Raw genomic sequence first — 16,609 nt, 5'->3', positions numbered from 1 at the left:
CAGGGGTGGTAAACATTCCACACACATACACGTACAGCACTGTGCATTCGTGACTTTTACCTGGAAAGGGGCTTGGGTGACGATTCCGCGGACGCGTGTGTTTTTGTTTTGTCTCTTCGTACAGTGCAGTCGTGTGTTGTGCGCGAGCTCGTAGCAGTGATTATTGTTTGTTTCTTTCGTCAATAGCTTGTGTACGGTTTTTGCGTATTTTATTCGGAAAGTTGTTTGAATGTTGGTTTGCCCCATTCTGCCTCTCAGTGTGTCCAATCCGCTTGTAATACGCAATCGGATGCAGTTTCCCATGTGCGTGAGATAATAGTGAACCATACACACACACACACACACACACACACGCACCTACCAGCAAGTACACACAGTCTTAGCAACAAGCATAGAAACTGTCCATCGAGCGTGGTGCGATTAAAGGTCCGATGCAAAATGGAAGCAGAAAAAAAGAAACACACACACAACATACTCGCAGCCACGCCAAACGGGTCGTGCGCGGCCTACTTTGCGTTTTCCCCACCCTTCTGAATCAGCTGCACCAGTGAAATAGAGCGAAAAGCAAAGATAGCACCATCTACATGGATAGATTTTGTGCATGTGTGCATGTGTGTGTGAGAGAGTGTGTATTCGATTCGCTTTCGATCACACACAGAAACGGTGTGTAATCGTCCGTTTTGTTGTGTACTTTCACCCCTTTTTGCAGACGCGGGGATTATGCACCCCTGCTCTGTCCTGCCTTTTCCGTTGGGAAACGGGCTCTCCCGCATCAGCTGTCAAGTAGGAAGATATTTTGATCGTTTGTTTACTTCCCGGTGCTATTTTTGCATACGCTCCGCCGTCCGGATGCGCGTTTGTTATTGGCGTGGATAAAACGCAGGTGAAATTGTTTCAGAAGAAGCGTAATTTTTAAAGCAGAATTTTTATCGTTTGTAGAAACGGTAATGCACTTGGCTTGTATGAGTATGTCGATCAAAGTGTACGCATTTAAGTGTGATTGCTGAATATTATCCTGCAATTACCATTGAGATGCTACGTAAAATACATTGCTGCTCTGAGTATAAACGGCCTCTTTTCCTAATAAGACTTTGCAGCAATGGGACTTTTATATTTCCAGCTACACAAATGACATTCTACTTTTCTACAGACACTTAATTGCGCATGGTGCGTTCGACACTGTAAAACTCCCATTCGTGACGGGGTGGGGTGAATTGGTCGTTAGTGTGTGCGTACCGGGACCAGGCGGGTGTTTGCCGCTCGCGCGCAAGTGTGTGCGTATGTCTGGGACCGTTTGAGGGGGTGGGGGGTTTGGCGACAAAGAAAGCTGCTGCGGCGGATTACTACACACACGATATGCGCACAGTTGGGGTGGTACGTACGGCCTGTCTCACTCATCCTCCATCCATTGCTATCGGTGCGCTCGCAGAGGAAGGAGTACCGCCGTCAGTCGTCCCTGCCCGCTGCCAGACTAAGTGGGACGCGCGTTTTGCGGCCACAGAAATCTATTGTTTCGTGCGGCATTGCTACTGTGCCTGTGTACCGGTTGTTTGAAAAGGGTGCTTTAAATTGTGTGCGTGTGTTTTTTAAAATAGCAATTAAGTAACTGGTATGTGTGTGTGTGTATGAGGCTGCCCCTACGAGGGAAACCATTGAATGAGAAGGCGTGGGTGTTTATTAAGTTGTATGCAAAAAAATGATAATGCCGATCGTGTTGTAACGCTCTCCGGCATTCGATCCATCACAGGCGCAACAGCCAACAAAACAGGCTTCGCATGCGTCACCAATCCCACACACACACACACACATACACGTACCCTGTACGGTGTCAGCAAAAGCAGCAGTGAAGCGTAGCGCAGTGCAATACTAAGAAGGTTTTGGGGAAACGTGGCGGGGGGTGGAGAAGAGCATATGTGCATTTACACGATCGATCGACGCACAAATCCTCCGTTCCTTCCCTCAGCCGTGCTGTGTGTAGCGAGTGTCGCGGTGCAAATCTAGAAGAAAGAGCACAAAAAGAGAGATAGCAGTGTGTGTGTGTGTTGGTGCTAGAATAGTGCATGAGATAGTGTGCGAAGAAAGGGCCACGAGACGACGGCACTGGTTGCGGCCATTTCCATTGTGTGCGGGCTATTTCCCCCAGCATTGCGGTGGAAAACAGTCGAACGCGAGCTGGAAGTGTCGACCTGGTGTCTCCCCGTGTGTGCAGAGTGTAGCGTAGTATCGCCTCGTGGCTAAGTGGATTAACCAGTCTGTCCGGTTGTGTGCCACCACAGCGGTGACGTCATTCGAGTGTGTGGGGCGTGTGTGTATGTGTGTTTCGTACTCCCCCCCGGTCCAACTGATAATTGGCAACAAAGGTGAGCGAAAAAGTGGCAGCAAAGGCAATAGAGGTGAAAGTGAGACGGTCGTCGCCGTCGTCGTCGGGGTTTTCCATCGCAGTCGACTGTGCGTGTGAGACGCGCACCGCAGTAGTGTACGAGGGAACGAAGAGAGAAAGCGCTAAACGTTAGAAGAAGGCGAGGAGCGTGGCCTAGGTTAAGCTAAATCAGTGCCGAAACCGGATCTATCCAACCGTGTGTGTGTGTGTGTGCAGGGGCAAAATCAGCTGATTTACGTGCGTGGTGAAAAGAAGAGCGAAAAAGAACGTGCTGTGTGTGTGTGGAAGGGAGAAGTAAACGTTCAGCTGATCGCGAATCTTCTGTTGTGTTGTCTTTGCAAATTCATCATCATTCTCTCCTACCTTAGCAGCTAGATTGAAGTCAGCCGGCAAACAACCTCTGGCAGCGAACAAACGCCCGTTCCGTTCCGGTTGCTTCATCGGGAATTTTTCTTTTTGACCGTGTGTGTGTGAGTGTGTGTGCGAGCGCTTCCGGAGTGATTCATTGGCCGCAAAAGAAGTGAAATAAACAAGACCGAATAGCGAACACACATCACCCGGCCGGCCCGCCACTAGATCATGTAAGGAAAAACAAACAACGACATTTTCTTTAAAATCCCGCACGACGCAATCCGGATGATGAATCGAATGGTACATCAACAGATCATCCGATTGATCTCTGTGGTCGATGCGATAGCGGGAGAGAGAGAGAGAGAGAGACATGGGACGATGCTTGAGTAGACAGACCAACAGTGTTGATGCTTTTCGGGGAAATGCTTCTCTTCGGTTTAAATTGATACCATTAATGTGTCTGGTGGGATTGTCCAAAAATGGTAAAAACCGGTTCGATGTGATAATAGGCATGTTTTGTTTCCATCACCGTGTCTCAATGGACCGCTTTTTGTTGTCTTTCGAAGCAGATGCGCATAAGCATAATGAATGAATTTTATCACTGAAAGTCTTTAACATTATGCCAAATTTTAATTTCTTGAAGAACGTGGAGAAGAAATGCATTAGACTTAGGGTTTTATTTACGGAAACAAACAAGGTGAAAGTATGTTTACCAAGCAAGCTTAATGTTTGCTTTCTATTTTCGCCTCAAGCGCGACCGGTGGTCGGTCGGATGCTTCCCACTGCCTGGTGGAGCATTATGTAGCAGCATTTAGAGGATGTTTTGATCGTTGTTTTGGTTCTAAACAGTTCTGTGTAACGCTTGCGAGCGTGCGTAATGGTCGTAACATCATCACACAACTGTTTATAAGGAAACCTGAAGTCTCTCTATTGCAGTTGCTAATTATTATCACTAGCGCTAGATGAAGAAAAAAATCAGCCCGGCTCACTCAAGGGGTGCGCAAAAACATTCGCAATTAATTGCTGTTAGCAAATTGTGTCGATAAAATCTGTCATTCGAGCTCGTTTAATTGTGCGTTTCCGTCACGGGGCCCTTGCGTCGCCCAATTAAGCGCCAACAACAACTCACTCACCACAACCCGCCCACTTAATTGTGATGATCTCAGCAATTGGTAATCGACCACACGTCGATATTCCTCCCGTCGATCCCGCCGCCGCCGCCAAGCTCAATGCAACAAAAACTGCATCGTCTCCGCTCGACGTTTCAGGCTCGATGGTGGTGGCGTTTGGCGTAACAATGTCGCGACGAGCTTTTGATTCACATTTTTTGAAACGGCTTCTAATATCACGCACGCGATCGATCCCGCCAGAGGGAGTGTTACGAGTTACGCTTCGAACCAGATGGGAAGCGTCAGGGATTTTTCTGTTGTAATGGGGAAGTCATTTGATGATGCTCTGCCACCCTCGGCAAGGATGTGTGTACGTCTGGGCGTCGGTTTGTCTTATTTTACTGCTGGCAGATTGAAAGACCAAACGCATAAAGAGTGAAGCTCTCGTCTTTGTCGCATCGTCATCGGTTTGTTAGCCATGAGTAAGTGCATTGGCTGCAGCAAATGATCTCGGTAATGGTGAGGATGATGCAAAAATCACATTACAAAAATGTCACAATTTGTGTGAGAGAACCCCCATTTGCCACACACACTGTGACGCTTCTTGGTAGAAATAAAACAAGTGCAAAATCAAATCCCTTCCAACGTGTGTGTGTGTATGTGTGTGTGTGGGAAGAATGGTTTTATGCCTTGAATACAGATTTCCGAACGAACCTGAGCACACGGTCACGGTTATGCACATAAAGGTAATAAAGTAAGGCCAGATTTGATGAGTTCAGTTGAACTCGCAAGTATGCAATTGATCTAAAAATATCCCAAGCACAACGGGAATGGATTTAACATTTTGTCGAATTTATTCCTTTCCGCCTCAACTTGGTTTGAGTGCGATCTCAATACACCTGCTGTTGGAAAATGCCGGCCGGCTTTACTTCAACAACACTTCCTATTTGAAATGGTCTTAGGCTTGACGATTCTACTGAAACAGCGGACTTCTTCGCAACAAATCTCTTATCATGTTGAGGCTCAATTTACATTCAGCTGCATGACGGTGGTTTTTCTTCTTCCAACCGTCACACAACACACGGCCACACAGATCGTGCAAAGTCTTTGTGTCGCACGCGCCCGGATGCTGGGGCTGCTGGGACTGTGAGCGCGAAAATTGAAGGGACGACGCTCGCCCAAGGGCACACAATGTATGTGACGGGATGATAAGGTCTTTGATTATTGATGGGGTCGTGTCGATTGCTTTGAACGCGTTCGCCGCAATGACACAGCCAATGACGCTAATCATCGCGTGTGTGTGTGTGTGTGTGTGTTTGTGTACCGAGGCCACTATTTGCAGGTTGAAATTGGAATAGATGAGCGTCACGTGAAGGTCAACAGTCGGAAGTTGTCGAAGATGATGGCTTTGTTGGAGTGTTGTAGTGTTGGAATGTTTGGTTCACAATTACGATCATGTTTACGCGTTGATAAGATGCCGATGGTGATAAGAATTCCAACTGCGTCAGTTTGTTGTAGAGTGCCAAATAGAGCATAATCGTAGTGAGTTAGCTGCAATTCGATTTGGTCTGAAATTGTTTACGCTAATTTTCTTCCCTCTACTCTGCAAACTCCGCTTCGCTTATAGTCTAGTACTGTAAACAATCAACTGTACGCGAATGTGTGTACAGAGTAAGCGAAGGATTGAGGGAGGGGAAAGGCAAACCGTCACCGCAAACTGACACACCAATATGGGCAATTAAACCGTCAATCAAGCGTTTTTATTATTTATTTACGTGTCATATTTAAACCACCGCCGCATGTCTTGCGCCTCCTCCGCCTTCTTCGGCACGGTTTCGCTCACTCTCGGTTCGCGTCTCTACTAATAAACAAAATACAATAAAAAAAAATAGTCTGAAGGGGGAACACAACCCCACATCAGACATCATACATATCGAATGGTTTTAACGACTTTTTGTTTGCCCTGCCTCGCGCACAGTTTGTTTCGCACGTGACGTCTGCATGCCGTCGCAAATCACACTCCGGTCTATGAATCACACTGCGAAGCAATGGCCAACGGGTGCGACACGACCGTCGAAAAGTGGTGCAGAAGAATGGACGATGGGCTTAAAGTGGATCAAAGATTAAATTACAGACGAATGGGCACCGACCTAAGGGGGAGTTTGTGGCGGTGTCACTCAAGGGAAAACGATACCTGTGAGCCGAGAACATAAGTACAGTGGTAGTGAAAATTCAATCGTACCATATTTATTTTGTTTATCAATCTCCGTTTCACTGTTGGGTTTGTTTACTGTTTTGCTCTGCTGTATCGTTTTGTGCAAATCTTATCTTAAAATCAAAGAACAAAAACAAAACACCGAGGAAAATCACTTATCACACTGCAAAGTGGTAGCTGCTCCGTCTAATTTATTGCCATTCGATGGCTATCGATTGTGCGCCGATTAGTCGAACCAACCGCGCCACCATCATCATGTTGGGAGCCATTTATCATGCATCAATCCGCTGGCACACTACCCGTGATTGGGCGGCCAGTCTGGACAGCGAGACAGCAAAACCACGTACCAAGCCAATAAAGCAAAATGATACTTCCCCACAGACCTTTGCTTCGCGTCGTATGCCGCCGATATTGGTGTGCTAGCTCGCACTAATCACCTCTTGATCGCCCGATTTTGAAGCGATTTTGAAGCGAAGACAAAGAGAAAGTGCAAAGGGTTGGGGCGAGAAACTTTTGTTTTTGCTTGTACCGGATGTGGCCGGTAAAGGTCAAGAAGAGAGGACGAAAGACTAATGTTATATTTGCCACACGGTTCACGGTTGTACCTAGGTGCCGTGGCATAACACACACACACAGACACAGTAGCAGGGACAGCACGCGAAATAAATTAACCTCACGCAAGAGTTACGGCGCGTTCTTAACGATCGCCGCGTCGTTATGGTTGGGGTGATTCGACCATCGCTGTACGGTTGGGAATATGCTTGCTTATCGACGTTCTAATGCTAGCAGCTGGTGCACGGTGGTACATTTGTCACGCCACTAGCAATTGCAGGGGTTTTCGCACCATTTTAGTGTGTGCTTGGTATAAACGATTTCACTACAAAATAATTAAAATAAATTGAAATAATGTTTGATCATCAATAGTTATCCATCTCTCGACTACAGGAGAAATTAATGATCTGTACTGTGTGAAAAACATTGTCTTTTTTCCATAGTATACGTCCCCTGCATAGGTAGACGAGCTAAGGGATGGTCAGCTTTGATGCATTGGAAAACGTAATCAATGAGCAGGAAAACGTAATCGAGCTTGCATTTTAACGGTTGCCCGTGCCAGCTTGTTGCCCTCGGCACGATAATGATTGACGGGCGTATACCACCGCGTCATCATTCAGAGTGGAAAAATCATGCCTTTGATGGCTTTGCTGTGTACAAAGAGCGATTTGTTAAACAGCTTCCACTCTAATGACGAAGAGTTTGTCTTCAAAACAGAACTCATTTAATCACTTTATAGCACTTCATACACATTCTGCCCTCATAAAACTGTGTGGCAGGTCAGACGTTCGATCCGCCGAATCATTTTTTTTCGCTAAACGTTAACCTTTAGCCACACATTCGCGTCGTTCGGTTCGGTGTTTTACATAAATCATTAACTTCAATTTAAATCCCGCGCTCGTTTGGAGCAATTGATCGGCCGGGCCCGGGCCCTCCGCTGTGGCCGCTAGTCGGTGACATTCTCTAATTGAAAACAGCTGTGAAAAGGAATGTTACCCACCCGCCGCGACCCCTAGTCGTTCGCGCCCGACGCAGCCGCGAATGATATTAACGAATGGGTTGAGAAATTTGCACGCCAACGCCAGGCGGTGGTGCGGCTTTTTTGCCCTCCGCAAAGCGACTGGGTGGGTGGGATGCTTTGCGCTGTTGGCTGTTGACGACGGGGCCCTCAGTGTGAGATAAGTGCCGCGGTGCGTTTAGTCAAACCGTCGTCGATTATTTTGTCGCGGTAGTGTGGCTGCACACTTACCTTATCCTCCTCCTCGTCGTCGTTGTCGTCGTCACATGCTAATTGGTTGCATCGATATGGCAACGCGATGATGCCTTGGCCGACATTGAAAATGCCGCACGGCAGTGGTAGTGATGTGATGTGCAGTTGGCGCTGCGCTCAAGGCTTTCCAGGTGAAAAAGGTTGAAGCGTTTGACGTTTGCAGTGTGTTGTGATTAGTTTCTAAAAACAAACACAATCTTTCATATCATACAATCAATGTTTTCCAAAGAGTGTTTTTTTAATCTGTTTCCTTCTATTTGCATATTCACCTCTTGCTTTCTATTGTGTTGCAGTTATGTTACCTTGACCTCTTTCCAAGACATATGGGGCCGGTGTGAAACCTTCCTATACTGCTTCATGTTGTGGCGGTTTGAGTAACATTTAAATCGATGCACCACCAATGGCAGATCAACACATGTGCTATAATAAACTGCCAACACTGCCAGTACTGAAGGAGGTGTGATTTCTATCTGCAAGAGCTAAGAGACCTTTCGATTGGTTCGATTCCTACGAGCAAATTATAGCTTCCCCTCCCGTATGTGTGTCTCGTCGCTCCTTGCGTCAGTAAATCCGCACTTCATCTTGGGAAGGTGAAACAAACCTTTGCTCAAGAATGTCGTGACTGGTAATCGATGCAAGTGATCGCACAACCGATCGAGCGTTTTGTTGCACAGCTGGGCGGTTTGTAATCTGTTCCCATTTCCTCAATCATTTGGATGATGTAAGCGGTTCAGTACTGCACGGTGGTGCTGGCATGATCTGATCAAGAACGTTAAACGTGTGCTAATATCAAACAAACATAGTTAATATGCCATACATTGTAGACTATTTTGGAGATTTAAAGTAAAAAAGTAATGTAGGTAGCAGACCTTATCTAGAAACTGTAAATCCAACTCAAGATACTCTGGGAGGGCTTTATACTGTCGGAATAAAGCTTCCAATGGCTTGAAAACTTGTGGACAAACACTTGAATGCAGTTTGAGCTGTTTGTGGATTACCTTCCAGGAGCTCTTCGCTACAGACGACTAATCTCCCCCCTCGGTCTTGGTGTCTTAACTTATCGATGGCCGTGATAGATTCACGATTTGAACTCATGACGCGTGTTGTTGTGTGTGTTTGTTGTCTGCTGCTAGAGACTAACTAGATTCGACGAACTAGACGTTCTGTATACCAGATAGTCTCGTCGTGCCTTTGTGAAGTATAGACGTTCTTAAGAATATCACTCATTCTCTATGCATATATGGTATATCTTCCCAATCTATTATCTCTTAGAATAGAAGGTAGTTTATTGCACCCGCAAATTGCTCTTGTAGTGGTTCAATTTCATCTTTTTCCAAGCTTTCGCTCAACAAACCACCGCGTGCATCTTTTTGTCCAAAAACACTAACAGCAAACCAACACGATTGGTCACTCCGTGCGGAACAAACCGCCAAGAATAAATAATTGATCATTAATCATTCCTCGCACCTCGACGGAGAGAAAATACCTCTGCCGTCTGGGCGCCTGGGTGGAATGGTTTCGTGTTTGTTTATCCGCTTGTCACCCGGGTGCCCGGTTTTTGCGTCGTGTGATTCTAATTTGTTATCGAAAAATGCTGCTCCTGCACACGACAACGCGCCATAAACACGACCGAATCACCTTGCATAATGTAGTGAGGCAAAAATAGACGCCTTTCCGCCGCCTGGTTTGTGTGTATGAATCTGTATGCGGTGCTTCCTAAATGACGTTGGTTTATGGCTTTATTTTCTTCAAACAATTCCATGCAAATTCCATTACTACGTTACGCAGCGTTTTTGGTTGTTTTGTTCCGCGTGTTTGTTGAAACCAAAACCGCCGCCGGTGATGATTTATTTGTTGTAGACTGATGAAGAGTGGCTTTAAAATACTTATCTACGGAACAACGGAGCATCATCATCACGCCCTGTAAGATAACAGAATTCGTAGCAGAATTCACGCGCGGATGACAGTTCCCTGCCAAGGTCGCCGCTCTGTCCCCAGCTAAAGATGGGCCCTAACCTCTCGTATAGGGAAGCGTCATCGATCAATATGTTGTGAGGTGTTGTTGAAATGAAATGACCAATCTTTCATCAAAAAGGTACACCGTGAACGTCCCCGATACTGTGCGGCTGTGGTACTGGTTGTACAAAGATCGCTTCGGCGTTGTCTTATCGTGTTCGTGTTTGTTGTTTGAATGATTGTGGTGAATATTTTCACCCTCTAGACCACCGACCAGTGCTTGCGGTCGACACTGAAACTGAATGTGTTTTTCGAAGTTCCCGAAGTCCTGAGGCACGTCAACACACACACCTTAGTGTTGGGCGTGTAAACGTTCAGAGTGACCGAAAAGATAGGCCCACCGGCACAGACCCTTGACTTACAACGACGCCAGCAGCAATCATTATGTATTCCGGCCACATATCAGTTGATGGCCACGGCAGCAAACGGCTTTGCCCGGATGGAATGAATGCAAATGAAATCCACGGCTAACGGATCGCGTAATGGTGTGTTGTACCTGATTCCAGCAATACTCACGAAATGTCCTAGTACGATTGGTGCTCACTTAAGTTTGTTGGTGTGGTGTGTTTGTTTTGTCATTGATACAAGAGATCACACCGTGGTAAATGTGCAACACGTGAGTTAGAAATGTGGCGATTGGGTGTGTTTTCGTTGCGTTGTAAAATCGTAGAAATGAGGCCCGGCTTTGCGCTGCATGTGACCTACGCGCTGAACAGCTGATCACGTTTTGCAATAAAAGTCGTGAGGGTAATTAGAAGTTTTACTGCACACAGGTACACTTAACCGGTATAGAGTCACTTGATGTCACTTGAAATGTATAGTCTAATCGGAGCAGTGATTGTAGGTAGAATATCTGTTATCAGTGCTGTTCGTAGCAGAGATTCCATGAGAGAGTTTGGGTATAATCATTCAGAGGTTCTAATCATTCTCTTGAAATCATAAGCTCAGAGCTGTTAGAGCTCATAAGTTTGATTTTTAGCGTCCTTTCCTTCACCAGCTAATTTCTGATCAATTTTAAACAAAGATTGATGTTACTTCCAACCTAGTATGATATCAGTCTATACGAAGGGTGTAGCTGTTTACTCAAGATTGGATATCTTATCACACGTGGCACTACTATTCCTGTTAAGATATTGGTGATGAGTCTCAGGAATGTTCTAATGATTCAAAGTTGCAATGTCAAGGTCTCAATCCGGTCACTGAAGGAACTGTCCCAAACACTGATGATACATTTATCAGTCCCAATAATTGAAAGTAACCGAATGGCCTCAGCGATCATTTAAGGGTTTTTTTCCTAACAAAGAACTCCTCCATCCTCAGACGTATCAGAACATGGAAGCAATCTCCAATTAAAACAAGTACAATTTAAAGTTAGACCGTGTTTGCATACTGCTGATTGAATAACAAAGCACTCTAGTCCGATGCCATAAGACGAAACGAAGCGTACAGTTCAACGACCTCTGCGCTTCACTCAGCTGTTTAGCGAAGGGGCGAGTTGGCGATCGCATCGTGACCTATTATGCTGTTCAACCCCTTTTGCCCTGCCACTACAACCTCATGGTTGATCGCATGCATTAATTGACTTTCTCTTTCACGCCGCTCTTTGTTTGATGCCGCTGAATGCGTGTAAATCGAACTTTTAGACGACATTGGTTTCCTTTTGTAGGATGAATACACAGCATCACCCATCTTCACCATTACCAATGTCAGCGCAGCAATAGCCGGTGGCGTCCATTTTGCTCTCGAATCACACACACACATGGAGAATATGGTTCGTGTTCCGAATATCACGGCAACACGTTTCAATCGCGCAGGAAATGGGAAGATGATTTCGTGCCCATGTTTGTACGGGCGATGATGGTTTAGTGTTTATTTGTCACCTTTATGTCACGTCGAGACCGACGGGCGCAGTGGGCGGCTAAGGGGCAACGTGGAAGGGTAACATTTCAATACTCCTAATGTCTCGAACCACCAATCTCCCCCCATCCGTTGGGCGCGCGCTGTGTTTGTGTGTTTGCTTGGTTCGGTTATCATTAGCAAACAGACATCCAGCCGCCCAGCCACCCAGCCCTGTTTGCACAACACAATGCTCCCTTCCCCCTTGCGTCAGCACAACCACAACGTTACCACGACGCACAAAACTGTTTGGTCGTGTTTGTCATTCTAACACATGTGCGCCGGACCCTTCGCCCCATGTATGGGGAAGCGCTTTCGATGGGTCGTCGGGCGCGCGTATGCTTTCCGCAATTGGGTGGGGTGCAAGCGGCCGACTCTGCTTCGGTCGTACACGTGTACCCTTTTAAATAGGGCTAGACTGGGGCTGCTGGAGTATCGCTTGTAGCCAGGGGTGCAAAAACAAAGATGCAACGATTGAAGTAATTGTTTGAAATCGTTCTGAGCTCTGATCAACATTGGGAAACTATAATAACTCTTTTTTGAATGATAATTTATGGAAGTTACTCGGTATCGTACATGTTATATCATGGTGCTGAACATCCAACTGTACCCAGCAAAAGAAACAATTCTCTCTTTTTGCTTCAACAACCGTATCACTAGGACAGAAACTGTTGAACGTCTTTGTTGGAGATGTAAAAATAGTTTCCAGACAAACAGATTGTTAGCATGCGTGACAGCGTTGACGGCCCCATTTATCGTTAGCAGTAGCAACATTGACGTACCCAGTGTGCTACGTTGGGTTGGGATTCAAGCAAGCCAGATAAAGCTATAAGACGTTATCACGTTTGTGCATTATTTGCTCAAGAAACTGCATTTGATAGACAGCTGTTTCTCTGCGCTCCAACTTTGTGGGGCGCTTTTATACTCGCAAATAATGCTGTTTTCAGTATAATACAGATTCTAATATGTAAGGGTCTAAGGGTTATGCTTCGTAAGGGTCAGCCAAACCTGAACATTGGTCAACGTTTGGCAGTTACAGTCTACTCAAGCTATCGCAAGTCGTCTCTGCCTCATAGACTCGATAAAAGTCGTGTGGAAATTACCCTTTTCTTGACCGATTAACACCCTCTGCTCATCACGCATACTTCATCCTTCACCAGGCACCGTACGGCTACGGCTAGACCGGTAGAAAATGAAACAAGGTGACACGCATCCCGCTTCCATCTGTGGCGAGACCTGTGGCAGCAAAGCAAGCAGCCGGCTGTAATCACGAAGCACAAAAGGCAAACAAAGTGTGCTGTATTCCAACACAAACTGCATTCCGGTGCGCTGTGTTGCATCGGAAAGATAAACAACGCCCAGCAACGATCTGATCATCGTAGAGAGAAACTTAGACCCGAGTTCCCGAGAAGACAAGAACTAAAAAAAACGCGATAAGAGCTAGCGGGCCGACAAGGCAAAAGGAGCAGCAGCAGCAGCAGCAGCAGTACAAATAAATTAACCCTAATTAATCGTGCTGGGAAGCACTGAGGCTGCCGCGGTCCACAGTCTTCCCGGTGGCCCGCCGGCTGTGTGGCTGCACAGCGAGAGCGAATTTAGATTAATTAAATGGCCGATTCATCGAACGGTGGCGGAACTAACACCACTGGCACTACCACTACTACTGGGTTGTTCATACTGGAGCGGGAACAGCAGCCGCCTCTCGCCGCATCGATGGCACCGTCGCCGAAGAACAACGACAACAACAACCACAACAACAACAACAACAACAACGGGACCGGCAACACCGCAGACGAAGAGCAAAACGCGCGGCGAATGGCGCGCGACATGGAGGAGGCCAAGCGGCGCATGAAGAAGCGCGTCGACTTCATGGAGGAGAACCAACCGCGCTCGGGCGAGGAGACGCAGCCGCAAACGAACTTCAAAAACATGCCCCCGTACAGGCCCACCGAGCTGCTGCACCATCCGTGGGGCAGCGAGGGCACCCCGGTGTACGTGGGAGGCGTGGTGACAGATCAAGATTTCGAGCAGCACTTCGACAGCCTGATGCAGGAGCTCGAGAACATTCGGTCCGATTCGGATTCCGACTTTGGCGACGATCATGGTCTGCCCCCGCAGCGCTCTTCCGCCGCCCGGGGAGGACAGGCACGGCCAGCCGGCGGCAGTGGTGGTAGCGGACCTGGGGCCAAAGTCGGTGGACACCCGTCTGCCTCGTCCTGGAGCGACGGTAGCAGCTCGGTGAGCGACGTGGAAGAGGAACTGGATCATGAGCAGCAGCAGGAGGGTGTGGGGCGCACGCGCACCACCCATACCGAGCATCGGCCACTGGACCATCCGCTGTTGGATGGGCCGGGGACGCCTTTCCGAATGCCCATTCCTCCGATGAGCCCGGGCAGACGCTCGGACAGTAGCGTCCTGCTCGGGCCCTCCTCGCTGCCCATAATCCTCCCGTTCCACGTGCGCCGCCGACTGTCCGAGTGTCGCGAGGAGGACGAAGAGGACGAGAAGCAGCAGTTGGCATCACATTCCCCCCCGTCCGCTACCGGCCGGCCGTCTTGCGGTCCGATCCCGGCGATCGTCATCGGTACGCCAGCGGAAAAGGAAACAGCGATCATCACGGCTGGCAAGCAGGAGGAGGAAGCGGAGGCGCCTCGCAAGTCTCGCTTCATGGTCACGAAGACGCAGGAAAAGGAGCAGCAGCAGCAGCAGCATCAGCAGGAACAGTACAAACGGCAGCCGGACACACCGAGCCCTCCCGCCCGGCTACGGCCGGAAACGATCGCGCTGCTCCCGGTGTCGGCCGCACAAAACTCTCAAACGATCCACTTCCCGTGCAGCAGCGGCACCGGGCAGCACACCTCGCTGCGTTCCATGTTTTCGCCCGACGCGGCGGCGGCACCTCACCTCAACACGCCCCATCTCGATCGGCGCTTCTTCGACACATCACTGGTAGAAATCCGTCCACTCACGCAAAGCCGAGGATCGCTCTCGTCGGCAGCCGGTGCTGATGCGGGTGGCTGCGATTCGGTCAACTCGCTATCGAACGGCCAGCAAGCGTCGGCCGATGAAGCGACAGCCAAGAGCAGTAACATTCCGTTCGAGTTGGATGAGGTTTGGGTAAAGCGGCCGGATCCGGTGGCGACCGCCAAAGCGAAGGAAGACACAGCAGTGGTGCTCGGGGGTCGAGCGACAACGCTGCCAGCGAATGCGAAACCCAACTATGCGGCGTTTGCCGACAGTCCCGCGAAGAAAAAGTCTCCCACGAAAGCAGTAAGTTTTGTTTGTAGGATGAGGTTTTGGAATCCAATTTCGTAGCTTCTCGATTGTCTTAACTATGTCCTTGTTTTGCGATAGTAGCTCTCATAACATAACCTAAAAAGATAACAACGAACGAACGAACAAAGTGTGCTGATAACGCACACATGCAATGATAGGGGATGATGATGCTAGGTTTCCATTTTAATGTTCTATCCTTATGCTAATTCTGCTTTGCTTCTTTTCCGGCAGGATGCAATCGATTCCGGCAACTTCCAGCGTCCATCGACGGCCCCGGCCACTCCGGGCGAGTCGTCGACGCGTGCCTCCAAGAAGCAGAAGAAAAGCGAAAAGGAAGCCAAGAAGCAGGAGAAGGAGGTGATGAAGCAGAAGCGCGAGGAGGCACGCCGGCTCGAGAAGGAAGCGGCCAAGCTGGAAAAACTGAACCGCAAGCACGAAAGCCTGTCGCGCAGCTCGGAGCGGGTCGGATCCGGCGCACGTTCCGGTTCGCTGGAACGGCGCCGCAGCGGAGAGGAAGCGCCCGTACTGAACCAATCGACCGTGCACGGTAAGGAGAGATGGGAAGGAGACACACCAAAACCTCAGCAAGTAATGAGTGTTATTGTTGTGCCATTTTTTCTTTTTAAGGTATTGCCAGTCCAAATCGAAGACCGACGATATTCGACGTGTTCCGGCCGCGCAAGGGTTCCGATTCGAAGAAGAAGAAGGACGATGGAAGCAAATCCGGCTCGGATAAGGACAGCACCGGCATGGGTAGTGGGCCGATCAGCACTTCCGGGGGCATTATGAACAGTATGAAGGCAGCGCTGCACGTCGGCGGCCGGCACAGTCACCAGCACCAGCAATCGGCCGGTGCTTCGGGCGCCGCCGCCACCGCCGGTACTTCGTCGAAGGTGCGCGACGGTTCCGCCCATCCGCACGCGGGCAGTGATGCACAGGTTGGTAGAGCGTTGGACCATCCCGGCCACCAATTCGACCCTGGCGTAATTTGGTGCTCGGTTTTTGTTTTGTGTGTCTCTTTTAGTACTACCACACGGTAACGGCTGTGCGCCGAGCGGACGTCGGCAAGTCTCCGATGACGAAGGTGATGGATTTGTTTAGGCACCGTTCCAATTCGGCCGTTTCCGAGGCGGACAAACGTAAAGCGGTAAGTGGGTTTGGTGGGCAGTGGGTTTTTTTGACACATTTTGTCTGGTATGAAGTGAATCTTGATGTGGTCACGATGATTTGTCTCGTAGGAAGGGACAGACAGAGACAGTTTTGTGTATACATTGTAGTGTAGGGAAAATGGCACTGATCAGTTGTTTTACCGACTGCTTGTGGTTAGATTAACGATGTTGATGTGATTGTAAAAAGGAGAGCGAAAATGGAATTAAAAAGTAAAAAAAAGAGTGTTGAAACCCGCGGAGCGTTAGAAATGTGCTCGAAATAGCGTTTCGAGCTATTCAAAACTGCTCGACGCAGTTTGACACATAGATGGCGCTAGAGAGTTTTCCCTTGAGAATGGTTCATGTCCGAGGTTTCACGAATGAATTCAACTTGAT

At 48.3% G+C, this 16,609-nt stretch overlaps 1 protein-coding gene across 9 annotated transcripts in view; it reads left to right on the top strand.

Annotated features, from left to right (window-relative positions):
• Nucleotides 1-81: 81 nt before the first annotated feature.
• Nucleotides 82-16,609, top strand: part of LOC121590310 — a 61,747-nt gene continuing 45,219 nt past the window's right edge. Inside the window, exons 1-6 of one of the 9 annotated variants that reach the window (XM_041909871.1) lie at nt 82-191; nt 2,752-2,961; nt 12,950-15,059; nt 15,297-15,612; nt 15,693-16,003; nt 16,090-16,212. In XM_041909871.1, the coding sequence (XP_041765805.1) occupies nt 13,398-15,059; nt 15,297-15,612; nt 15,693-16,003; nt 16,090-16,212 (2,412 nt within the window). In that variant the 5' untranslated portion in view covers nt 82-191; nt 2,752-2,961; nt 12,950-13,397. Of the gene's footprint in view, nt 192-1,401; nt 1,610-2,395; nt 2,675-2,748; nt 2,962-12,949; nt 15,060-15,296; nt 15,613-15,692; nt 16,004-16,089; nt 16,213-16,609 lie in introns of those variants that run through there. The other 8 variants (XM_041909865.1, XM_041909873.1, XM_041909870.1 and 5 more) reach the window with 8 other exon arrangements.

This window comes from Anopheles merus, chromosome 2R, assembly GCF_017562075.2.
Source record: "Anopheles merus strain MAF chromosome 2R, AmerM5.1, whole genome shotgun sequence".
NCBI classification, from domain to species: Eukaryota; Metazoa; Arthropoda; class Insecta; order Diptera; family Culicidae; genus Anopheles; species Anopheles merus.
The sequence above is the reverse complement of the archived record's forward strand: the minus strand, read 5'-3'. Positions and strand labels throughout refer to the sequence as shown.